The sequence below is a fragment of the Dipodomys merriami genome, unplaced genomic scaffold, assembly GCF_024711535.1.
Source record: "Dipodomys merriami isolate MVZ:Mamm:240054 unplaced genomic scaffold, mDipMer1.0.p SCAF_55, whole genome shotgun sequence".
Classification (NCBI taxonomy): domain Eukaryota; kingdom Metazoa; phylum Chordata; class Mammalia; order Rodentia; family Heteromyidae; genus Dipodomys; species Dipodomys merriami.
In genome coordinates this window covers 1995907-2021443 of record NW_027206124.1, presented here as the reverse complement: position 1 = coordinate 2021443, position 25537 = coordinate 1995907, and the positions used below count along the sequence as shown (strand labels likewise).

General features: G+C 50.5%; 2 protein-coding genes and 1 non-coding gene across 8 annotated transcripts; 1 reads left to right on the top strand and 2 right to left on the bottom strand.

Annotated features, from left to right (window-relative positions):
• Positions 1-3207: 3207 nt before the first annotated feature.
• Polr2f (RNA polymerase II, I and III subunit F) lies at positions 3208-13756 on the bottom strand. 2 transcript variants are annotated; one of them, XM_069999498.1, is made up of 5 exons: positions 13632-13756; positions 10060-10129; positions 8660-8790; positions 3603-3699; positions 3208-3386 (listed from the first exon to the last, which is right to left on the bottom strand). In XM_069999498.1, exons 1-5 carry the CDS (start codon positions 13649-13651, stop codon positions 3333-3335), a joined length of 372 nt encoding a protein of 123 aa, XP_069855599.1. In that variant the 5' UTR covers positions 13652-13756; the 3' UTR covers positions 3208-3332. The 2 variants fall into 2 exon arrangements, with proteins under 2 accessions (XP_069855599.1, XP_069855597.1); XM_069999496.1 differs by having other exon boundaries at positions 3603-3674.
• Positions 13757-13849: 93 nt separating this feature from the next.
• On the top strand, positions 13850-24103 carry CUNH22orf23 (chromosome unknown C22orf23 homolog). 5 transcript variants are annotated; one of them, XM_069999487.1, is made up of 7 exons: positions 13850-13954; positions 14236-14347; positions 16832-16894; positions 20934-21113; positions 22906-23037; positions 23389-23489; positions 23595-24103. In XM_069999487.1, exons 2-7 carry the CDS (start codon positions 14245-14247, stop codon positions 23664-23666), a joined length of 651 nt encoding a protein of 216 aa, XP_069855588.1. In that variant the 5' UTR covers positions 13850-13954; positions 14236-14244; the 3' UTR covers positions 23667-24103. The 5 variants fall into 5 exon arrangements, with proteins under 5 accessions (XP_069855588.1, XP_069855589.1, XP_069855591.1 ...); XM_069999488.1 differs by having other exon boundaries at positions 13850-13969; XM_069999490.1 differs by lacking the exon at positions 14236-14347.
• On the bottom strand, positions 20760-20865 carry LOC138811940 (U6 spliceosomal RNA). The gene has a single exon (XR_011367514.1). It is a non-coding gene; the product is annotated as a U6 spliceosomal RNA (small nuclear RNA).
• Positions 24104-25537: the final 1434 nt, after the last annotated feature.

Here is a 25537-nt window from a genome sequence, read left to right as displayed (position 1 = left end):
CTCTCCCCTAAGGAATTGGTATGGTGGAGTATGTCAGGACTGCCTGTCTGGGGGTGTGTGGGGGGGGGACTCTGCATGGGACTAAACCTCAGAGGTTTAGGTAAGAGCACGGCTGGGCTTTTATCCAGCCCAGCTGGCACTCACTACAACCCCTCTGCTCACCCAGCAGAGAGGACTCTACCAAAAAAAAAAAAAAAAAAAAAAATTAAAAGATCAGACATTTGAAAGGGAGCAAGTGGGTTGGATTCTGACGGGGCAGCAGTCAGGCCTGGTCCCTTAGGACGTATGCAGGGGGGCTTCTTTTGCCACAACCCTCCAGCTGCAATATCCAGCACACATCAGTCAATAAATACCATCTTCGCAGCTGCAGCCTACACCTAAGCCTAAACCCAGGCTGCCAATCTGGACCTTCAGTGCTCTCCCTAAGAACTCTGCCCTCAGTGAGGGCTGAAGGCCCCTTACCTCATAACTACACCACCCCAGAGACAGAAGTCTCTTCACCCTCCTACTCCACTGACAAGCATCTGTAGGTCCTCACTGGGAGAGCCACCAACTTTACTGTGTGCACCCTGGCCACAGATTATTCTGAGGGTTCTGTCATTCAGGCCTTGTGGGGGGGAGGGGGGAGAGAGTGTCCCTGGCATCATCCCAGGTATTCTGATGGGGAGACTGGAGCTTAGGGAGGCTGAAGCTAGGAAGTGCTGGCAGTGAAGCCAGCTCACCATCACCTCCTCCACCTGCCCAGGTCTGTGGGCTTCATTTCCCTTCAAATCTAGAGCTGTTAATCTGCTCCAAGCTCCTCCCTTCCATGAGAGCCCTGGCCCCTGTCTCTCATCAGGACCCTGGGGAGGGTCAACACCAGTCTCCCACAGTGTGGCCAGAGGCTGTCCACCCAGAAGCCGTGTCCCACAAGCTCTCTAGGACACCTCCCCAAACTGCTGGCCCCCCTGAAGCTCAGTGACTGAAACCCCACTACCAAATTATCTCTGCCAAGTCAGCCCACCTGGACCAGGTATTAAGCTAGTTCTAGTGTTTTGTAGATAAATGTGGGGTTTGTGGATTTCATTTTCCAACAAAGATTCTTTGTACCTAGGTCTCCTTTGAGAGCTTTATGAATCTGAAAACTTGAATCTTCTCATTTAAGTCACCAATAAAGGAAGAGGGGCAGGGCCTCTCGCACACCAAGAACTTCTCCAGGCCTCATCCTACACGCAGGCAAAGTGTCTAACTGGTTCTAAATTTCTCATCCCAAGTACACACTTCATCCACCACAGCCATGTAGACATTACCCAAGGCCTTGTGAAACTCAAGGTTCACGGATCTCTGGCATTCCCTAGACCTACCAGACCAGAAAGCAGAGAAAAGAAAGTGACTTGGCACTGATCTCAGAAACCCCATGCCAAACTGGATCCCCCACTGTATCTCAGGGGTCTCTGACACACAGCACCAGTCTGGAATTGTCAGGGTCCATCAGAACTGCCCTGTATGCTCAGTCTTCACAACTCCCCCTTCCCTTCCCAAGGGGCCAGACACTTGTCCATCTCCCATTGGGGTACTGCTCTGGCATGCAGGGGTGCTGTGGACAAGGTTGAAGAAGCTGAAGCCACTGCCAGGACCTTGGACCTCATGAGATAGGGTAGGAAGTCACCAAGGGGTGGGAGGAGAGATGGTCCCAGGGGAGGACAAAACCCAGGAAGTCAAAAGAGCAGGGCTGTAGGCTTCCCTTAGACCACTAGTTCCGGGTGGATTTGGCTGCAGTAGTAGCTTCCCTGTCAGGAAAAGAGCCAGGTGTTTCTCGAACAACTGACAAAACTACATGTAAACCCTAACAGAACTCTGAGGATGGCAGGTGACTACACTCAAGGCAAGTCTAACCCAGACCTGGTGGCTGAGTTACATGTGGCTCCCCAAAAGAGTACCAAGGGCAAGGTGAGAGCAAAAACACCCTTTCCTCCCATTTCCTTACCCTTATCCCCTAAGGGTTAACCCCCCTCCGCTCCCCTCAGCCCCCCCCCAACACTCCCCTTAATCACATCTGATACTGAGCAGCCCAGCAGGGAACAAAGAGGCCATTTAGAGAAATGGGGCCGAGAAAGTGACCCCCGCACTCTGGGGCGGCTGCCTGGATGCCGGCACAAAGGCGGCATTTCAGAGCTGAAATTTCAGCACCCAACTTGATTAAAGGATTCCACAGGCTGGAGGAGGGTGGCAGGGGTGCTAAGTCCACTGCTCCCTGATTTAACCCTTTTCCAGCGCAGCAAACACCCCTCCCACTCTTGTGGCCGCTCATGCTCCCCACTCTGCCCAGTATCCCATCGCATCCTGGGGCCCTCCTCCTCCAAGGGAGTTGGAATGGGGGGCTGGCTGAAATACTGGGGAAGCCAATCTCCCCTTCTATCTCTGTTGGTGTCCTTACCCACTTTCTCCCCATCCAGGAAAAGGGAGGAGCCGATGTAATTGGTGCTCCCTGGGGGTCAGGGAGGGTGAGAAGAGGCCCATGGACCCTGAGGCAGGGGAGAGGGAGCTCTGGCCCATCATGCCAGCACCCATCCTGTCTAGAGCAGAGATTCTCAGCACCCACAGCAGGGAAAGGGCATTTTACAGGAAAGGGTTGGGATGCAAAGGGCACAGGTGGCAGACCAGAGGTGGGCCATGGAGGGCAGTGTATGGAAGGGGCCTGAGGAGGACAGGGTAGGGACGAAGGTGGTCAGGTGGTCAGATGGGCAGGTGCTTGGTCCAGCTGCTGACTTGCCCGGCAGGGCTGTGCTTGGGGAGGGTGGGGGATCATGGCACCCCATGCTTCCTGCTGGGGCACTGCTCCTGAAAGGGGATCTGAGCCCTCGATAAGAGCTCCAGGCAGGTCCTTAGGAAACAATGGGTGGCTTGATGAGACCTGCTCTGTGATACTCCTGAGAAGGGAGAAGCCCCTGCAGCCAGTCCCCACTGGAAAGGAAATTGGGGGTTTCCGTGGCAACCAGCTCCCTGGGCACAAAGACTCTCTGTCTGCTGGGAAGGCAGCTGAGGTGTCTCCCCTGCAGCAGACTTTGCTGTGGTGTGTGGGGAGATGGAGGGAGGGATGTGGGGGATCCATGGGGCCAAGGGCCCCTGGTCGCAAAGATAGCCACAGAGCCACTGTGACAAGTGCATGCTCCAAACAGCAAGGGAGGAACAGGGAGAAAGTGGCAGCATCAAAGAGAGCCGGAGGGGTAAAAACATTCATGGATTTATTATTTACACGTATAAAGCAAGCATAAAAATGGAGCCTGGGGCACAGTCGGAAAGACGCTCCTCCGGCTCAGTCCGTGATGATAAGCTCATCCACCCCCCAATCTTCATAGCTCCCATCTGGCAGGTAGCGGCGGATGATGATGGGGATCTTTCGGGCCCTGCGGCAGGACACAAGTTACAGGACGTGAGGGCTTCCGCAGAGGACCAGATGGTAGAAGTCCATGTCACATCAATGCCCTCCCTCTGACTGCCCTCTCCCCATTCCTCCCTTCCCTGGCAGACTGACAGGAACAAGTATCAACTTCCCCAGCCAAGGAGGTCCAACAGATGCCCGCCAGGATTCTGGGTGGGGGAACCATGAATCGGGGACTTACTTGAGTTCCTTCATAGCAATGAGTAAAGGGTCTGTCTCCCCCTCCAGCTCCACCATCACAGGGGCACACATCCTGCAGAGACAGGGCAGGTTGGAGCCTGCAAACAGGGAGGGGCTGGCAGGCGGTGCGGTGGGTCTGGCATCCTGGTCTTCATCTAGTAAGGGTACCCTCTAGGCAGGCAAGAATGGAGGGGAAAATACAGGGCACTGCCAGAGACCTGCCCCAATGAACCTGGGAGCCAGCAGACTGGATTTAACTTGGACATTCAAAGACTAGGCATTAGGTTCTCTCTAAATCTCAATATCCTCCTTTGAATGGGAAGAAAATCCCGGCCTCCCCTTGATAATGATGCCAAACTACTACTGTCAATAAGCAAAGGCTCACTGGGTACCAAGGCTGCTATTGGCTTTTTTTTTTTTTTTTTTGGGGGGGGTCCGGTCGTGGGGCCTGAACTCTGGGCCTGGGTGCTGTCCCTCAGCTCTTCAGCTCAAGGCTAGCGCTCTACCACTTGAGCCACAGCGCCACTTCCAGCTTTTTTCTTTTTGCTTATGTGGTGCTGAGGAATCGAACCCAGGGCCTCGAGCATGCAAGGCAAGCGCTCTACCACTGAGCCACCTTCCCAGCCCCTATTTGTTGTTATTTTTGTACCTGAGTTTGAACTCAGGCCTCAAACTGCTTGAGCCACGCCTCCAGCCTAGTAAGTAGCATTTTGATAAGAAACCAAGGCCCAGAGAGGTTAGGCTTAGGAACACCTCCCATATAATATGGGACACCTTCCATATAATAATAAGCTAAGCTAACTAAAGATCTGTAAAGTTAACCTCCCAACAGCCCGGGCACTCCATTCTAACCTGACTCCATGAGCCCTGCACCAGTGCCCGGCCTGCTTCTCACCTTTTCCTTCTCTATCACAGCAATGCAGCCATCCAGGCTGCACTCTTCCAGCACCGTCCCCTCTGTAGCCTTCACGCTCAGCCTCTGCTCCAGTGTCCATCTGTTACAACCCCTTCCATGACTCTTCATGGCCACAACACCTGATGCCAGAGTGGGCCCCATTCACCTTTCTAGCACCTTTTCATGCCATTTATTTCCCTGTTTTAACTCACATTCAAGCTATGCCAAACTATTTATGGCTCCCGAGTGCTACGATTTAGAAGTGTCCCCCAAACTCATATCACTGGTACTTGGAGGTGGGCCCCATGTGGCATTAGTGACTGGATAAGAAGAGGGACAGAGACACAAGCCAACATGCTGGCTCTGACTCAGCATGTGATGGTCTAGGTCGTGCACTGATGTAGCAAGGCCTGTGCCATGCTCCTGACTTCCAGCTCCAAGGTTCTGAGCTCAATGAACCATGCCAAATGAGCCAGTCTCAGAAAACAGACTAAGGCATGTGGGCATTCCAGGCTGCGTTCCTTGCCATGAGCCACTCTGGAGACCCTGCTGAGTGCTCAGCACCCTGACTCCATTTGCTGTGCTTCTTTGGCACCCATCTCATTGAACACTGAACACCATAGGCCATGAGCTCTTTCTTGGTGACCTCTGACCAGGACTACATGTGCTTCACTATGGAGCCTAGCACAACGCTTGGCACACAGCAGAGCCTCCAAAGTCAAGAGGATGCCAGTTCCTGACCCATCCCGTATGAGAAGCCACCTTCATTAGAAAGCTGTGTTTACACTAATGGATCCAGAATTATTAGCAGACTATGCTGAAAATACAGGTTCCAGGGTTCTGCTCCAGAATATTTAATGTCTCATGAAGAGACCTGAGACTCTATATTGGCACATCTGTCTAGGTGATTTTGATGATCAACCAGAGCTATCTTTACTAATTTTATTGATTTTAAGGATCAACCTTTCTAACTTTATTGCTAAATAATTTCCTGGTTTCTGTTACTCTTGAAAGTGTGGAAATTTCTCAGAGGTAGAAATCATGTATTTTGGGGCTGGGAAGGTGGCGCAGTGGTAGAGTGCTTGCCTTGCATGCCTGAGGCCCTGGGTTTGATTCCTCAGCACCACATAGGCAAAAAGAAAAAAGCCGGAAGTGGTGCTGTGGCTCAAGTGGTAGAGCGCTAGCCTTGAGCTGAAGAGCTGAGGGACAGCGCCCAGGCCCAGAGTTCAGGCCCCACAACTGACAAAAACAAAGACAGAAGATGTTTGAGGCCAGACTGGGCAAAAAGTGAGATTCTATCTTAAAAACAAAGCAGAAGCCAGTGCTGGTGGTTTATGCCTATAATGCTAGCTCTCAGGAGGTTGAGACCTAAAGAATCATGGTTCAGAGCCAGCCCAGAAAGAAAAGTCTGAGGCTCCATCTGCAAACATCCAGCAAAATGCTGGGTTAGAGGTATGGATCAAGTGGTAGAGCATTAGCTATGAGCAAGCTCAGCATGGGCAAGCAGGCTGAGGGAGCACATGAGACCCTGAGTTCCAACTGGGTACTGTTGCAAAACAAATAAAAAGCCATCCTGGTAGCATGTGCCTTTGGTCCCAGTTACTCAGGAGGCATAGGGAGAAAGACTGCAGTTTGACAAGACCCAGCCGGGCGCTGGTGACTCATGCCTATAATTCTAGCTACTCAAGAAGCTGAGAGCTGAGGTTTGTGGTTCAAAGCCAGCCCCAGCAGAAAACCTCATGAGACTCTTACCTACAATAAACTACCAAAAAATTCAGAGGCAGAGTTGTGGCTCACATGAGCTAAAGAGCTCAGAAATAGCACCCAGGTCCTAAGTTCAAGCCCCAGGACTGGCACCAAAAAAAGAAAAAGGAAAAAGGAAAAAGGGAGGGAGGGAGGGAAGGGGAAAAGAGAAGAGTTTAAGACTGGGTTTGATACTGTTAAAAAAAAAAAAAAAGAAAAGAAAAAAAGGGGGCTGGGAAGGTGGCTCAGTGGTAGAGTGCTTGCCTCACATGCATGTGGCCCTGGGTTTGATTCCTCAGCACCACATAAACAGAAAAAAGTTGGAAGTGGCACTGTGGCTCAAGTGGTAGAGTGCTCGCCTTGAGCTGAAGAGCTGAGGGACAGTGCCCAGGCCCAGAGTTCAGGCCCCATGACTGACCAAAAAAGAAAAAAAGAATAAGAAAAAAGAAATAAAAGTCTCTAAAATATAAATCTTTAAAGAATGTGGCAAAATGCTACAGATAAGAGTGGGCACTCATTCACCCAGTACCTACCACACACATCTGATGTGCAAATTCTAAGAGCTGGCCCTTAGTGAATAACCACTTCATCCACCTAGTCAAAAGTGGAGATGGAAGCCGGGCGCTGGTGGCTCACGCCTGTAATCCTAGCTACTCAGGAGGCTGAGATCTGAGGATCGCGGTTCAAAGCCAGCCTGGGCAGGAGAAACCGTGAGACTCCTATCTCCAATAAACCACCAGAAAACCGGAAGTGGCGCTGTAGCTCAAGTGGTAGAGCGCTCACCTTGAGCTGAAGAGCTGAGAGACAGCGCCCAGGCCCAGAGTTCAAGCCCCACGACCAACCAAAAAAAAAAAAAAAAGTGGAGATGGTGTGGGCCACCAGATGGTGCTAGTGAGCCAGATGGAAACTTAAATACACCTAAGTACAAGGTAACAAGCCCAGTGGCAGGGTTGGGTTAAGATCCAGCCTGTCTGGGCATAGGCTTGAGGAGGAGGGCGTGGCAGCTCAAGATGGCATCATATCCCTTAATAGGAAGGAGCACTACAGACTAGACTACACTGGATTATGCTTCGCTCCCCAAGGAAAAAGGGACACTTGCATTTGGGAGTGACCTGGATGTCAGCTTCATCAAACAAATGTCAATATGAACCTGTCACTCTAGGTATGAGTGACATATTCTCCACTGTGCTCCAAGGGGTTCCCTAAGAGATCTGCTCAAGAATGAGAAAGAATAATGTTGTCTACTCATAAAAACCTTCATTGGGACAGACAGCTGATCACCTTCACTTCACAAGGCTACAGGTAAAGGTCTATCTCAAAGAGGATATGCACAGACGGCAGGGGTACCAGAGCATGCAGGCCTCCTCATACCTGGCTCAGCTTTTCTTTGTAGCCCCCTCCCTGACTCCCCCTATTCCTTCTTTGAGCCACCCTCCTCCAGACACCCACACCAGATTATAAGAAGTTTTAGCAGGGATGCCTTTCCTCAGCCTCATGTGTCCCCATGAGGGACCTTCTACTGGAGTACCACTACCCTTGCTGTCCCCTCCCTGTCCCCCTCACTCCTGCCCAGGTAACTGGGGAGAAAATCAGGCATCTGCTTCTTCAAGAGTTCTGCTTGGGGGCTGGGAAGGTGGCTCAGTGGTAGCATGCTTGCCTCGCATGCATGAGGCTCTGGGTTCAGTTCCTCAGCATCACATAAGCAGAAAAAGCTGGGAGTGGCACTGTGGCTCCAGTGGTAGAGTGCTAGCCTTGAGCTGAAGAGCTGAGGGACAGCGCCCAGGCCCAGAGTTCAGGCCCCAAGACTGATGGTGGGGGGGGGGGGGGTGTCTGCTTGCTCAAAGATGCATGCTGACAGAGGTCTGGACTGCTTTCCACGATGCCCACCACTGAGGAGGAGGGACCTGCAGGCTGTACTGCCTGCCTGTGCTAACTGGGTGACAGCCTGATCCCATCGGTCCACTGATTCTTCCTGAAGCTTACTCTTCTAAAATTGAGAGAAAAGGAAGGCTGCTCATTCCGCAGCCCCAGAAGCCTACCACTACACAGGGCTTTCCCAAGTGAGGAACCTCTGCTGCACTGGCCCTTGTCTCCCTTGTGCTGAGAAGCACTTAAGCCTGCTGGGGTTGCCTCAGCCCTCCCGAACAGCTCACAGTCTAGGGCTTTCTGAATTTACTCATTTTGCTTCCAACCTGACCGATAGCAGTTCTGCCTAGAATTGTTATTTTTCTTCTCCACTGTTATTTGACTTCTTATATGGTATTTCTGCTGTGAACTCACAGGTTCCCCATGAGCCAGGATCCAGCACAATGCCTGGCAGAGCTCTGCTCAGACAGGAAGAGCTGGATTTCAGGTGCTAGGCTGGGCAGGACCAGCAGCTCAGGGGCTCTCTTTGGCCTGACAGATGGGTAAACACTCACGCGATCTGGAGTGCTCGGGTGCCCAGCACACGGGCTCGCTCATACTTGGTCATGTACGGGGTGGTGATTCGCTTCTGGTTGGCCTGCGGTCGCTCTCCAGAAGGGAGGATCTCCACATTCTCCTGACCCTCCTGGATATCAAGACAAAAACAAGAAAATTTCAGGTTATCTATTTTGGGTGAGGGGAGGTTGACAAAGACAGAGAAAAGCATCACTGCTGTTAATGCTTACTGCATGCCTAGGAAAAGTTCATGAGACCTCATCTCTACCAACAGCTGGGCACAGTGACAGCACACTTGACAGCAAGGTGGCTCAAGCTGTAATCCTAGATACCTGGGAGATGGAGATTGGCGAATCCCAGTTCAAGGACAGCCCAGACAAAATTTAGGCGGCTCTATCTCAACCAATGGGAAACATAAATAGGAGGGTCACAGTACAGGCCAATCCAGGCACAAAGCAAGGCCCTATCTCAAAAATACCCAATGCAAAGAGAGCTGACAAAGTGGCTCAAGCAGTAAAACACCTAAGTAGAAAGCTTAACAATCCTGAGTTCAAACCCCAGTTTGTCAGAGGGGAAAAAATTCCTGCCTGACCCAGGCCCTGATTATTTCTAAGCTTTAGCAAGCTATTCTCCCTGCACTCATCCCCAAAGAAATGTACTAGGCAGGTATTAACATTGACCACATTTGCTGAAAGAATAAAGGTGATGTGGGGCTGGGAAGGTGGCTCAGTGGTAGAGTGCTTGCCTTGCATGCATGAGGCCCTGGGTTCGATTCCTCACCACCACATAAGCAGAAAAGCCAGAAGGGGTGCTGTGGCTCAAGTGATAGAGTGCTAGCCTTGAGCTGAAGAGCTAAGGGACAGCACCTAGGCCCAGAGTTCAGGCCCCACTACCGACAAAAAAAAAAAAAAGAATAAAGGTCATGTTTTATCTTTAAAAAAAATAAATAAATAACACAATTGCCCCAGAAGTCATGGGCTGTGGACCAAGTGAATTAATGGCACATCCTGCAGGGCTGTCAGGACTGGAACACTACTCACTTCTACTGGGATGCTATGTCAGGGTCTAGGAACACAAACCAGAGTGAAAAACATATGGGTAATAATCACCTAGCTCGGGCTGGGAAGGTGGCTCAGTGGTAGAGCGCTTGCCTTGCAAGCCTGAGGCCCTGGGTTCGATTCCTCAGCACCATATAAGCAAGAAGAAAAAAGCCAGAAGTGGCGCTGTGGCTCAAGTGGTAGAGCACCAGCCTTGAGCTGAAGAGCTGAGGGACAGCGCCCAGGCCCAGAGTTCAGGCCCCACAACCGGACCAAAAAAAAAAAAAAAAAAAAAAATCACCTAGCTCATACTCAGCAGCTAGGCTGCAGAGGTAGGAAGAAGCCTACAGCTAAATACTGACCTCCTCAGCATTCTCCAAGTCATCTAGCCCTTCATCCTCTTCAACGTCATCAAAGTCATCACCATCAAAGCTATACAGAAAGAGATGGGATGGTTAGTCACAGATCACTTTCCAGAATCAAGAGACAGAAATCTGACTCAGATGTAAGGAGGCACTAGAACTCAGTAAACCTGTACTTAAGGAGTGACTCAACCTTTGCCTTCATTTTACTCCTTCAAACTTAGCCCAACTGCCCTCCAATTTTGCTAGAATTTGTCTATCATTACTACTTCATATTGAATTATTCCAGTCTGCATTTAAGCATGCAGTTCTTCTGCCATCTTTTTCTCCTTTTTTTGTAATGCCAAGTGCAAGTGCTATATCAATTAAACAACATCTTCAGACATTTTTTTTTTGTTGTTATTGTTGCTGGTCATAGGGCTTGAACTCAGGGTCTCGGTGCTGTCTCTGAGCTTTTTTTTTTTCAAGGCTAGCACTTGACCACTTTGAGCCATAGCACCACTTCTGGTTCTCTGGTGATTAAGTGAAGATAGTCTTATGGCCTTTTCTGCCTGGGCTGGCTGCTGGCTGTGATCCACAATCCTCAAATCTCAGCCTCTTGAGTAACTAGGATTATAGGCATGAGCCACCAGCACCCATTTTAGTTTTGGTTTTGAGACCTTTTTATTGGCCAGGGCTAGCTTTGAATTCATGACCCTCTAGCCTCAGCCTCCACCACTTTGACTGGATTACAGATGTAGGAGGATCCTGATTTAGTTACACAGTGAAATCTTGTCTCAAAAAACAAAAACCTTCAGGGCTGGAAGTATGGCTCAGTGGTAAAACAAATGCTTAGTATGTGTGAGGCCCTGGGTTCAATCTCCAGCACCAAAACTCCAAACAACCTTCTCCCATAATACTAACTCTGTGTTCCCTCTGGAGTAAAATCTGTGAAGCTTTCCAACTTCACTATGTCCAATTCCTCTCTTCCCAATCAGTCACAATCTCACAAGACTACACCCTCCATCAAAACCACTCTTGAAGTTAATGATCTCCATCCACACAGTTTCTTAATCCTAATATATTTATGCTGATGACTCCCAAATTTTTTTTCTTTTTTTTTTGGGGGGGGGTCAGGTCGTGGGACCTGAACTCTGGGCCTAGGCGCTGTCCCTCAGCTCTTCAGCTCAAGGATAGCACTCTACCACTTGAGCCACAATGCCACTTCCAGCTCTTTTTTCTGTTTATGTGGTGCTGAGGAATCGAACCCAGGGCCTCAGGCATGCAAAGCAAGCGCTCTACCACTGAGCCAACTTCCCATCCCATGACTCCCAAATTTTTATCTTCAGACCACAGAGGTACAATCCCTGAAAAAATATTTTCAAGGGATTAAGGGAATAAAATAGTGGAGGAGGGAGTTGATCAATGTACATTATGAAATATCTATGCAATTAGCACACTAAAGACTCCTTGTACTATTAATGTACACTCATAAATATAGATAAATACAAGGGAGGGGAATCCTTTTGTAAATGGTACATGCCTGTCATCTCAGTATTCCTGGTGAGGATGAGGCTGGGAAATTCAGAATTCCAGGCCAGCTTGGGCTATATATAGCTTCTAAAATTAGGAAAGCGCCCTCTATGCAATACCTTAAAAATAACAAAATTATATTTTAAAAAAATACACCAACAAGAAAAAGATTCAAGTGGTAGAGTGTTTGCTGTTTGCCTCGTAGGTTGGAAACCTGGGTCCAAACAGAAGAGGAGTAGGAAGAAGAGGAAGTAGAAGAAATGAAAGGAGCAGGGCACGGGAGCTGGTGGCTCACGCCTGTAATCCTAGCTACTTCGGAGACTGAGAGCTGAGGATCACAGTTCAAAGCCAGCTGAGGAAGAAAAATCTGTAAGACTTTTTTTTTTTTTTTTTTTTGGGGGGGGGGTCGGTCATGGGGCCTGAACTCTGGGCTTGGATGCTATCCCTCAGCATTTCAGCTCAAGGCTAGCACTCTATCATTTGAGCCACAGCACCACTTCAGCTTTTTCTGCTTATGTAGTGTTGAGGAATCGAACCCAGGGTCTCATGCATGCAAGGCAAACCTCTACCACTGAGCCACCTTCCCAGCTCCATCTGTAAGGCCATCTCCAATTAACCATCAGAAGTGTCACTGTGGCTCAAAGTGATAAAGTGCCAATCTTAAGCAAAAGAGCTCAGGAACAGCACACCCAGGCCCCAAGTTCAAGCCCCACCACCAACCAAAAAAGAAAAAGAAATGAAAGGGATGATGAAGGAAGGAAAGAAATGAAATCCTTATGCTGTCAGGAAAGTGGCTCATACCTATAATCCTAGCTGCTCAGGAGACTATCTGAGGATCATGTTTAGAAGGCAGCCGGGCAAGAAAGCCCATAGGACTCTTATATCCACTAAATCTACCAAAAAACCTGGAAGTGGAACTAGAATTCAAGTGGTATAGCACTAGGCTTGAGCAGTAAAGGTCAGGAAAAGTGCCCAGGCACAGATTTCAAGCCCTAGGATCAGCAAAAAGAAAAATCCTTTTGCCTGTCCTTTTAAAATATATCCAGGACTCAAGGAGTGGCTCAAATGGCCCAGCTCCAGCTTTGCAAGTAGGAAGCCCTGAGTTCAAACCCCAGTACTAGCAGGGCTCTAGTGTCTCATGCCTGTAATCCTAGTTACTGGGGAGGCTGAGATCTGAGGACTGAGGTTGGAAGCCAAAACAGGCAGAGAAGATGAGACTCTTACCTCTAATTAACCAGCAACAAGCTGGAGGAAGAGCTGTGGTTCAACTGGTTAAGAGTGTCGGCCTTGAGTAGAAATGGCTAAAGGCTACCACCCAGGCCCTGAGGTCGAGCCACAGTACCGCAATAATCTTGTTTTATGTGTGCCAGTCCTGGGAGTTGAACTCAGGGCCTGGGTGCTGTCCCTGAGAATTTTTTTGCTCAAGGCTGTTGCTTTACCACTTGAGCCACAGCACCACTTCCGAGTACCACCATATACATACATACATACATACATATACATACATACATACATATATATATATATATATATATATATATATATATATATATATATATAAAATCCAGAATTCAAGCCCACTTCTCACCTCTTCCAAGCTCTCAGCCTAAATCCAAACCCCGATGTTCTCTCCTCTGCAGGCCATGCTCTGGATGGCCGCACTTCCACCAACAGGTGGGCTCCCACGGCACTACTGCTGATGGGCCTGCCCCCTCTTCCCCGAAGTGACGCCCCGGGCGCAAAGGCTCTCGCCGCCTTGCGTGTCCCGGGGCCGCGTAGCGAGCCGGCCCGGCGGGCGGCTGGACCCGACACCTCTTTTGTTTCTTTCCCATGGAGAGACTCCGGACCTCCAGCCTGGGCCTTCGCGCGCCGAGCCCCTGCCCGGTCTACGCTCCCGGCTCCTCGCTTTCCGCCCCTCGGCACCCGGGTTTCCTCTCGGCCGCCCCGCCACGCCACGCCACCTAGGCCGCCCTTCCCAAGCCCCGCCTCAGCCGCCCCCTTCCCAAGCTCCCGCAAACGCCGCCCGCCCCCGGAAAACACGGCCCGCTCCGGGTACCCACTTGTCCTCGTTGTCTGACATGACGTTCCTGTCAGAGCGCCCCGGCTCGGCGCCCGAATCCCGCGCGCAGACCCGCGCCCAGCGCGCCGCCGCCTCGCGCAGCAACCACGCGTATCCTGCGCCTGCGCCGTGACCCAACGGAAATCACTTCCGGGAGGAAAGCGCAGACGGTCTACGCATGCGCCTGGCGGCGAGTGCCGGTTACCATGGGAACCAGGACGCGGTTCTCCCGGATCCCCTGGGATTTGGTCTGGGCTTCCACCCCGGTGCTGCTGTGTGCAGGAGGGGGACACCCAGGAGGGGTCTCACCCGACTCAGCCCCGGGTGAGGCTTTAAAACGTGGGTGTATTTACTCGGTGGCTCGCCTGTGACCCCGGCGCTCTTCCTCTAGAGGAGTCTTACCTGCCACAGTCGGAACGACTGTCTGCCCGAGTCGGGGAAGGAGGGCCGGGCGCTGCGCCCCTTCCCCGCCCCTCACGCCATCCGCCCGACCCCACTCTCACCGGAGCGCCGGGGGCGGGGGGCGGCGAGGGGGTCCGGGTGGGGAGGGCGAGGCCCGGGCGAGGCCAGGGTGTCTCCTTGCGTCTCCCCCCCCCGCCCCCCAGGACCCGCCCATGGCTTCGCAGGAGAGGACGGAGACCGCGGACAAAGGAGCGAGACTCTGGCACTCCCCCAAGAGCGCCACGTACACCCCCGAGACCTGCGAGCTGCTCCGAGGTTTGGAGGGCAGAGGCGAGGCGCGGCGGTGGTGGTTACCCCCCTAACTCGGTACTCCCTGCCTTGGAGGGCAGAGGCGAGGCGCGGCGGTGGTGGTTACCCCCGTAACTCGGTACTCCCTGCCTTGGAGGGCGTAGGAGAGGCGCGGTGGTGAGTGGCTTAGCCCACGCTATGTTCTCCAGGTAAAAAAAAAAAAAAAGTGGGGTTCCGGCTGGGAAGATGACTCAGTGGTAGAGCGCTTGCCTTGCATGCATGAGGCCCTGGGTTCAATTCCTCAGCGCCAGAAAAAGTCGGAAGTGGCGCTGTGGCTCAAGTGGTAGAGCACTCACCTTGAACTGAAGAGCTCAGGGAAGGTGCCCAGGCCCAGAGTTCAGGCCCCACGACTTAAAAAAAAAAAAACAAAAAAAACATGCGGAGTTCAGAAAGGTTTAGGGTGTTACCTTCTTTTGAGGGTACAAGTCAAAGAATTTGCTAAGTGCAGGTGGCTCACACTTTGTAATCCTAGCTGCTCAGGAGGCTGAGATGTGAGAATCACAGTCCAAAGCCAGCCCAGGTCAGAAAAGTCTGAGACTAAGCCGGGCGCTGGTGGCTCACGCCTGTAATCCTAGCTACTCAGGAGGCTGAGATCTGAGGATGGCGGTTCAAAGCCAGCCTGGGCAGGAGAGACCATGAGACTCCTATCTCCAATAAACAACCAGAAAGCCGGAAGTGGCACTGTAGCTCAAGTGGTAGAGCACTTGTCTTGAGCTGAAGAGCTGAAGGACAGCACCCAGGCCCAGAGTTCAAGCCCCACGGCCGACCAAAAAAAAAAAGAAAAGAAAAGAAAAAAGTCTGAGACTCTTTTTTTTTTGGGGGGGGGGTTCAGTCATGGGGCCTGAACTCTGGGCCTGGGCGCTGTCCCTCAGCTCTTCAGTTCAAGGCTAGCACTCTACCACTTGAGCCACAGCGCCACTTCTGGCTTTTTTTCTTTTTGCTTATGTGGTGCTGAGGAACCGAACCCAGGGCCTCATGCATGCAAGGCAAGCACTCTACCACTGAGCCACCTTCTCAGCCCCATGTCTGAGACTCTTATCACCAATTCACCACCAGCTCCTAAGTGGAGTAGAGGTATGGCCCAACTAGTAGAGCACCAGCCATGATCAGAAAAAGCTCAGGAAATGGATATTGATCAAGACACATTGTGCTCATAAACTGACATTTATTGTAACCCCTTTTTATAACTACTTAAAGATAATAAAAATACAATTTTTAAAAAACCAGCCAAGCTGGGTGCCTGTCATCCTAGCTAGTCAGGAGGCTGAGATCTGAGGGGTGCATTTCAAAGCCAGCCTAGACAGGGAAGTCCAGGAGATCCTTATTTCCAATTAACCACCAGAAAACTGGAAGTGGCGCTGTGGCTCAAATGGTAGAGTGCTCGCCTTGAGCTGGAGAGCTCAGGAACAGAGCCCAGGCCCAGAGTTCAAGCCCCAATACCAACAGACACACACAGAGCCAGGTATGGTGGTTCATGCCTGTAATTCTGGCTCTTTGGGAGGCAGAGATGGGAAGAATCAAAGTTTGAAGCTAGACAAATAAGCTCATGAGACCATCTGAACTCATAAAGCTAGTTATGGGAATATCTACTTGCCATCCAGCTCTTCAGGAACCTGAAATAGGAAAATCATACTTCAGAAAAGCAGACCTTAGAAGTAAAAGTGTGATTTTGTAAACCTCCCCAACCTTGGGACAGTGACTCTTTTCCATGAGCTGGTCCTGAGGAGGGACATTCCAAACCCTTCACTTTAATAAAAATGTGTGCTGGATACTAAGGTAGTACAGTGCCAGCCCTAGGCTAAAAAAAAAAAAAAAAAAGCTGAGTGAAAATGCAAGGCCTTGAGTTCAAGCCCCAGTATACACATACACACACACACACACACACACACACACACACACACATTAATAAAATTCAACAACTAACCCTGAGGAGAAACTTGTACTGGAGTAAAAATTACTATGATTTTTTTCCAACCCACTTTCAGTCTACTGATAATATATATTCCTCTCCTAGTAAACTTTCCTATCACTTTTACTACACCAAAGAGACTGTGGGGTTAGGAATGTGGCTTAGTGGCAGGCTGCTTGTCTAGTATGTATGAAGCCCTGGGTTCCCTTCCTCAGTATCACATAAACAGAAAAAGTTGGAGGTGGTGCTGTGGCTCAAGTGGTAGAGCGCTAGCCTTGAGCAAAAGAAGTTCAGGGACAGTGCTCGGCCCTGAGTTCAAGCCTCAGGACTGGCAAAAAACAACAACAACAATGGGGGGGGGGGGGACTGTAGGCATGTGAAGGCCCAGGATTCAAACTGCTGCTGGGTGTAGCTCAAGGGTAGAGCCCATGCTTAGCATATGCACAGCCCTGGGTCTGATCCTGCAAATACTTATTTTAGGTGAGTATTGACACCTGTGTGCTGCAGGCCAGGAGGCCTCACAGAAGGGCTTTATTTTGCAGTAATGATGAAGGAATCCCAGCTGACCAACCTCCAGCAGCGCCACATCATGGACACCATAAAAAGTAAGAAGCGAATAGTCCACAGACTTCTTAGGCCCAGAGGCTAGAGCCATAGTCCCTCTGTGTGTGATACCAGTACTGGGTTTGGACTCAGGGCCTGAGCCCTAGCTATCTCTTAGCATTTGTGCTCAAGGCTGGTGTTGACCACTTGAGACACAGCTCCATTTGTGGCTTTTTGCTGATTAATTGGAGATGAGTCTCATGGACTGTCCTGCCCATGCTGGCTTCAAACTGTGATCCTCAGACCTCAGCCTCCTGAGAAACTAGGTTTACAGGTATGAGCCTACTAGTGTCTAGCTGGAGGCATCTTTTTCTTTTTAAAGAAAACAAAAAAATTGAGGGAGCAGTCCTTGGCTCTGAACTTGAATGAAGAAGTTAATGGACAGTGCCCAGGCTCTGAGGTAAAGCTCCAGTACTGGCATGTGGGTGTGTGTGCGCGTGCACACACACACACACACACACACACACACACACACACATGCACACACAGCCTTCAATCCAAACACTCAGGAAGCTGAGGTAGGAGGATTACAACTTTGTGACCAGCCTGGGCTACATAGCATGACATCATCTTAAAAAAAAAACCAGGCTGGGAAGGTGGCTCAGTGGTAGAGCATTTGCCTTGCATGCATGAGGCCCTGGGTTCGATTCCTCAGCACCACATAAGCAAAAAAGAAAAAATCCGGAAGTGGCTCTGTGGCTCAAGTGGTAGACTGCTAGCCTTGAGCTGAAGAGCTGAGGGACAGCGCCCAGGCCCAGAGTTCAGGCCCCACGACCGGACCCTCCAAATAAATAAATAAATAACCCAACTGGACTAGGAATGAGGCTCAGTGGTAGAATGCTTGCCTAGCATGAATGAAGCCCTAGTTTGGTTCCCCAATACCCCATAAACAGAAAAAGCTGAAAGTGGTGCTGTGGCTCAAGTGCTAGAGTACTAGTCTTGAGCAAAAGAAGCTCAGGGACAGTGCTCAGCCCTGAGTTCAAGCCCCAGGACTGGCAGAACAAAAACAAAACAAAACAAAAAACATAAAACACCAGCCTCCAAACCTTGGTAGCTTCAGCCTCTCCTCCTGAAAGTCCTCTGCCTTTCTCCTGACCAAATTGTCCCAGTCGTTTTGAGGTTTGCATCTGTTGTTAGGTTTTTGGTTTGTCTGTTCTTTTGGGTTTTTTTGTCGGTCATGGGGCTTGAACTCTGGGCCTGGGCAATATCTCTCAGCTCTTCAGCTCAAGGCTAGTGCTCTACCACTTGAGCCACAGCACCACTTCCAGTTTTCTGAGTGGTTTATTGGAGATAAGAGTCTCGCAGACTTTCCTGCCTAGGCTGGATTTGAACCGTGATCCTCAAATCTCAGCCTCCTGAGTAGCTAGGATTACAGGCGTGAGCCACCAGTGCCTGGCTTGTTGTTAGGTTTTTTAAAAGACTTTGTTTTTTGTGCCAGTAGTAGTGGGGCTTCAACTCAGGGCCTGGGCACTGTCCCTTAGCTTTGTCACTCAAGGCAGGCACTCTACTAGAGCCACAGTTCTTTATAGCTTTTTGTGGTGATTGGACATTCCTACCCATGCTGGCTTCAAACCTCAGATGTCAGCCCTCTGAGTAGTTTGGATTTCAGGCATGAGCCACTAGCACCCAGCTGTTGGCTGGGCTGTAGGTGCGCATGCACATGCACATGTGTATATGCACACGTGTGCCAGTACTGAGGCTTGAACTCAGGGTCTGGCTCTCTTACCCCACCACTAGGGAGCCACAGCTCCACATCCAGGATAGAGGGTCCTGAGGAGGGACGGATAGGTGGGGAAGAGCGGCAGGTCTGTCCTCTGACTCCTTCATGCTCTTTGGGTCCCATCTCACACCAGCCACCTTTCTGCTTGTCTTTCAAGTCACATCCTGACTCCAACCACCTCACCTTCACCTTCTGGGCTACCACGGGGCCCGGGGCTGGATTATCATGCTATGTTACCTGAGCACTCCCACTGCTGGTGACCCCAATCTTTAATGTTACCCTCTTCATGAGGCCTTCTTTTCCTGGCCACTCTTAAAACTGCACATCCAACCAGTACCAGTGACTCACACCAGTAATGTTAGCTACCCCTGGGAGGCTGAGAATGAGAGGATTTGCAGTTTGAGGCCAGCCTGGGCAGAAACATTCTTGAGGCCTTTTTTTATACTCATAGCTGTGTGTAAGGATACTTACCTATCGGCTCAAGCTCTGAGGAAAGCTGCAGTTGGGAGGATTACAGTTCCAGACCAGAAAAGGACACAAGATTAATCAATTAAAACAAAAACAAAAAAAAAACTAAAACAATGTGCTAGTGGCTCATGCCTGTAATCCTAGCTACTTAGAAGGCTGAGATCTGAGGATCATGATTCAAAGCCAGCCAGGGAAGACTCCTATCTCCAATTAGCCATCAGAAAAATAGAAGTGGCACTGTGGCTCAAAGTAGTGTTAGCCTTGAGCAAAAAGACACCAGAACAACATCTAGGCCCTGAGTTCAATCTCCACAACTGACAAAAAAAAAAAAAAGAAAGAAAAACTGGATACGGTGTTGTTAAGCAGATTGAGGCTCAGGCATAAGCCCAGGTAGAAAGCAAGACTTTTCCTTAAAAAAAATCAGTAAAAAATAGGAGACACTGTATGAAAAGAAACGTACTCATTACCTGACATGTAATCTGAATCCCTCTGTACATCATTTCTTTTTTTTTTTTTTTTTTTTTTTTTTTTTTTTTTTTTTTTTTTTTTTTTTGTCGGTCGTGGGGCTTGAACTCTGGGCCTGGGCACTGTCCCTCAGCTCTTCAGCTCAAGGTGAGCGCTCTACCACTTGAGCTACAGCGCCACTTCCGGTTTTCTGGTGGTTTATTGGAGATAGGAGTCTCACGGTCTTTCCTGCCCGGGCTGGCTTTGAACCGCGATCCTCAGATCTCAGCCTCCTGAGTAGCTAGGATTACAGGCGTGAGCCACCAGCGCCCGGCTGTACATCATTTCTATAATAACAATAAATTAATAATTAAAAAGAACAGGGCTGGTGGTGTGGCTCAGCAGTATGGTGCCAGCCTAGCAAGCACAAGGCCCTGAATTCAAACTCCTGGTACTTCTCGGGGCTGGGATACTAAACTGCAATTCCACCATACCTCTCAGTGCCCCAGCCGCCAAACAAGTTACTTACGCCAAGGTCATATCATACATACCTCTCTTTCAGTGTCTCCCCGCCCCCGCCCCCCAGCTCCTCCAAAGTCCCAGAATGCATACTGTGTCTACATTCCATGATATGGAAAGCTAGAGAGGTAGAAAGGAGCCAGATCCAAGCAAGGGGTGAGGCCTGCTCTACGCTGGGCATGAAGGCAGGGAGAATGGGCCAACAGGAGAGGTGTAGGGAAGGAGCCATGGGTATCAAGAGTAGCCTAATCATCCCCTTCCTCCCCCCCCCTCCAGTGCACCAAGCAGCACAAAAACAAGGAAAACCTCCAGTACAAGAGTGGATTGCTGTACAAGAATGTTTATTGCAGCGTTGTTTGAAGTAGTTAAAAAAAAAAAAAAGCATCAACAAAAACATTGCAAATTCTGAATGTCTGAAACTAGGAGACCAGCTAAATAAATAATGTAACCACTCTAAGATAGATAGCAAATAACTTACATAGAAACAGGGTTTTCTGGAAAAATGAAAAATTGTTAAGTGAAAAGTTATTGGCTGTAACACAATCTGATCCAGTGTTTGCAAACAGAATCTTATATGCACATATAAAATATATGCACATGTGTCTCGGAATATGTTTGTCTGAGTGTCAGGAAGTAAGGAAAGACTAGCAGTGTTTCCATTGCTTGGAGGGCTCCCATCCATTTGACTTAGGATCACAGACAACTTGCTTTTTTTCTTAAATATAGAATGCTTCGTGACTTTGCATGTCTTCGTTGTGCAGGGGCCATGCCAATCTTCTCTGTATGTTCCAGTTGAAGTGTATGTGCTGCCCAAGTGAGCGCAGCAACTCCCTTTACTCGGGGGTGAGGGAAGCCAGGCAGAGTGTTCTACCCCACCCTTCTGTCCCCAGGAGGAGACCCTTTGCCCCTACAATGCAACCTGACTTCCAGCCAGAGAAGATGCTCTGTCAAGCAGCCCACCTCCAGCCATCTGCCCCCCATCCTGACCGCCCGCTCCGGCCTCCGGCCCGCCAGTGTGTGCCAGGCCAACGGGGCCTACAACAGGGAGCAGTTCAAGCCTCGAGCCACAAGTAAGTGACAGAGCACCAGCTAGGCACTCCCTTCAGTCCTGTGGAGATGTAGGGGGCCAGAGACAAGCAGCCCCCAGGGCAGGTCACCTGCTGTCTAATCAAATGCCTTATACAAATGCTTTTGAGCCTTTGCACACGTTAGCATGGGGGAGGGGCTGTGGAGAGTACAGGAGAAAACAGGTCAGGGTTGGAGGCGAGGCTCAGTTGGTAGAGCACCAGCCAATGAGCAAAGTGTCAGGTACTGAGACTGAGTCCTGGTCTCACAACAAAAGAAGAAAACAAAAACAAACACAGGTGGTCCCTCACCCTCTTAAATGTTTGTTGTTTGTTTTTTGGTTTTTTTGTCCCCCAGAGTTGGGTGCCAGTGGCCCACTCCTGTAATCCTAGCTCCTCAGGAGGCTGAGATCTGAGAATCATGGTTCCAAGCAGCCAGGGGAGGAATGTGCATGAGACTCTAATCTCCCAATTAACCAGCAAAAAAACGAAAAGTGAGGTTGTAGCTCAAGTGATAGAGCACCAGCCTCGAGTGAAAAAGTTCAAGGACAGTGCCCAGGCCCTGAGTTCAAACCTCAGATCCCTCCCCCCACCCACCTGCCTCGTCCCCATCCCACAGACACACACATCCCCAAATTCCTTTTTTTTTTTTTTTCTAAATTAACTGTGTTCTCCTAATCCCTGAGAGGCATGTGGCTGTGCTCCAGCCGCCTCCCAGGTCCTTCGCCCTGTCCCTGCCTGGCCCCAGGCAGCACCCCCAAGCTCCCCATACTGTTAACAGGCTGAGGAGGCCAGGGTTCCTGAGTTTCCTTAGCCTTGCTCTGCTCCAAAGTGTGTAGATTTTGGCAAACCTCTTGGTTCTTTTTTTTTTTTTTGTCGGTTGTGGGGCTTGAAATCTGGGCCTGGGCGTTGTCCCTGAGCGCTTCAGCTCAAGGGTAGTGCTCTACCTCTTTTTTTTTTTTTTTTTTTGTCGGTCGTGGGGCTTGAACTCTGGGCCTGGGCGATGTCCCTCAGCTCTTCAGCTCAAGGCGAGCGCTCTACCACTTGAGCTACAGCGCCACTTCCGGTTTTCTGGTGGTTTATTGGAGATAGGAGTCTCACGGTCTCTCCTGCCCGGGCTGGCTTTGAACCGCGATCCTCAGATCTCAGCCTCCTGAGTAGCTAGGATTACAGGCGTGAGCCACCAGCGCCCGGCAGTGCTCTACCTCTTGAGCCACAGCGCCACTTCTGGTTTTCTGGTGGTTTATGGAGGTTAAGTCTCATGGACTTTCCTGCCTGGGCTGGCTTTGAACTGTGATCCTCAGATCTCAGCCTCCTGAGTAACTAGGATTACAGGTGTGAGACACTGGCGCCCGGCTCTTCTTGGTTCTTTCTTTCTTTCTTTCTTTCTTTCTTTCTTTCTTTCTTTCTTTCTTTCTTTTCTTTCTTTCTCTTTCTGTTGGTTGTGGGGCATGAACTCTGGGCCTGGGCACTGTCCCTCAGTTCTTCAGCTCAAGGCTAGCGCTCTACCACTTGAGCCTCAGCCCTACTTCTGGCCTTTTCTGTTTATGTGGTGCTGAGGAATGGAGCCCAGGGCCTCATGCATGCAAGGTAAGCGCTCTACCACTGAGCCACCTTCCCAGCACCTCTTTGGTTCTTTCAAGCACTGTCTTGACATGACAAGCTCAGAGTCAGCCAGGGGAGAAGAGGCTGGGTGTGCAGAGGCCCTCTCCACATGACCCAGACACCCTGCAATGCGCAAACATTCTGGAGAAGGGTGCTATTTGCACCTTAACAAGGCCATTTCTGGGCCCGACAGGAGATCTGGACAAGGAGAAACGAAGGCTCCAAAACATCTTCGCCACTGGGAAGGACCAAGAGGAACGGAAAAAGAAGGAACCCCCTGTGCAGCAGCAGGACCCAGGCCCAGAGGTGGACCGGTTTGAAGAATGTAAGCCAGCTGGGGGGAGGAGGGTGCAGAGTCAGATGGGGCCAAGAGAGCAACATCACTTCACACAAAACCACAGCGAGGCCAAGGCCAGCATGGGTGGCAAAGTCCATGAAACTCTTATCTCCAATTAACCAGCAAAGAGCCAAAAGTGGAGCTATAACTCAAGTGGTAGAGCACAGACCTTGAGTGAAAAAGCTTAGAGACAGCACCTAGGCCCTGAGGTCAAACCAGAACCAGCACAAAAATAACTAAAAATCAAGAACCACTGTGAGGCAGTGCACCAGCCCGCGCAGCTCATGGAGCCTAGGGTCCCATTTGCCTGGACACTGACGCCCGTTTCCCTCTGTGCAGTGGTGAAGGAGATCCAGGACAGGAAAGAATTCCTGACTGCCATGGAGGCCCTGGGGCAGGGCAAGCAATACCGAGGGCTCATCCTTGCTGAGATCTCCCAGGTAGAAGCAGCAGCCAGAAAGTGGGGAAAGGGGGGGGGGTACCCCAGGATGGGGGCCCCAGGATGGCAGGACCCTGAGCCAGCTGACCCCAGTTTCCCCTTACAGAAACTCCGGGAGATGGAAGACATTGACCGCAAGAGGAGCAAGGAACTTAGCAAGGTTCTGACCTCCACATAAGATGGGCAGGCCAGCGCAGCCTGGCCACAGGAGCCCACCCACACCGGCCTCCAGCCATGTCAGCTGGTGGCGTGCCACTGCCTTGATGTACAGAAGCCAAGGGGCTCCCTCGACCCTCCAGGGATGTTTGGCACCCACAGTCAGACACAGACTTGGAATGCTGGAATCTTTTCTAGGGCGAGCGCCCAGACCCAGTGAAGGCAAGGCCCAAGCCTCACCCATGCCGGACCTGCTGCAAGGCCCCCCCAGCGGTCCCTCCCACCACCCACCACCGCAGCCTCTGGGGATCCCATTTGTGGCCTTTCTGAACTTAGGAATGAAGAGGACTCCTTCCATCTGCTGTCTTAGGACCTATTATTTATTTGACTTTTTGTAGCCTCTGCAAGGATTAATTGGCCTTAATAAAACACATTTAACTTGGGGGTCTCCACATGCAACTCCCTGTTTTCAGAGAGAAAATTATTTAGAACTTGTCAAGACCACATGATTTCCATCCAACAGGCTGCTGGATGGAAAGAAAATCGTGAGACTCCAGTTAACCACCAGAAAGCTGGAGCATCAGCCTTGAGTGTCCAAGCCCTGTACAGGTGTGTACACGCATGCACACATGCATTTACACACACACACACACACACACACAAGCCAAGCACCAGTGGCTCATGCCTATAATCAGAACTACTCAGGAGGCTGAGATCTGAGAATCACAGTTCAAAGCCAGTTCAACAGGAAAGTCCATGAGACTCTTATCTTTAATTAACCACCAGAAAGCTGGAAGATTCAAGTGGTAGAGTAACTAGCCTTGAGCAAAAAAGCTCAGGGACAGCACTCAGGCCCTGAGTTCAAGCCCCAGTTCTGGCACAAAAAAAGAAAATGGGACCCAGGCTCTTTCGAGCCCTCCATGGCAGCAACGATAGCGGGCACTGAACTTCAGTAGCCAGTGGGCCTGGCTCATACAACCAAGGGCACTTAAGCAGCAAACAGCCTACTCAGATTAAAGCTTAGTTTAGTCTTCCATAAAGCAGACAAGAAGAAATGAAGGGGTGGACAGGGCCCGTACTTGAGTGGTCCCAGCGTTGGCATTCCAGCCTCACTATGTACTACATGACCTCAACCTTAACCTCTGAAAAACTCCAAACCCACAGCCTCCATGTTGGGTTATGCTTCTGCGAGGCTGAAGAGTGACAAGAAAGCAGCCCATGCCGAGCCTGCCACAGAGTACTTCAGGGCTAGTACCCGCCCCTCAGGCTTCCGCCACTCCTAGCCTAACCTTCTCCAGGGCTCTCATCTTCCTGTCCCCACAAATCACCAAAATATTTTGGATATATCAGCCAATCCTGAGAGCAATCTCCTGTACCTGCAGGGTACCACACGATCCCATCAGATCACATGATCCAGGTTTTGGTTTATACAGCCATCAACTACGTAAGGCTGACTGAGAATATCCCACAGGAAGCCCATGTCACTGTCCGAGGTATGACAGGGACGTCCTCCACACTGCCCCAAACTGGAGACCAGAACAGATCAATCCATTCCCGACCAGATTAGGTATACACTCACAAGTTTCAGATACAAAGTCTGGATTCCTCAGTTGCTTTTGAAAAAGGGGAAAGATCTGGCAGCCCTGGACTTGCGGGCTATAGCCCATGTTAAGTGGGTGTCAAGGTCCCCTTGAAGGATGGGACCTGACACCCAGCCTGAGGAGCCATTCAGGCCAGCTGCCTGCCCCAAAGGGCCTTGGAGGTGGCAGCCCCGCTCCAGATCAGGTGCCAGGAGCTGGCTGTCCCTGCAGAGGAAGAGAACCCTGCCCAGTGCCAGGCAACCCTCAGCAACCACAGGCTGGCCACAAAGTGTGTAATGGCAGGGAAGAAGGC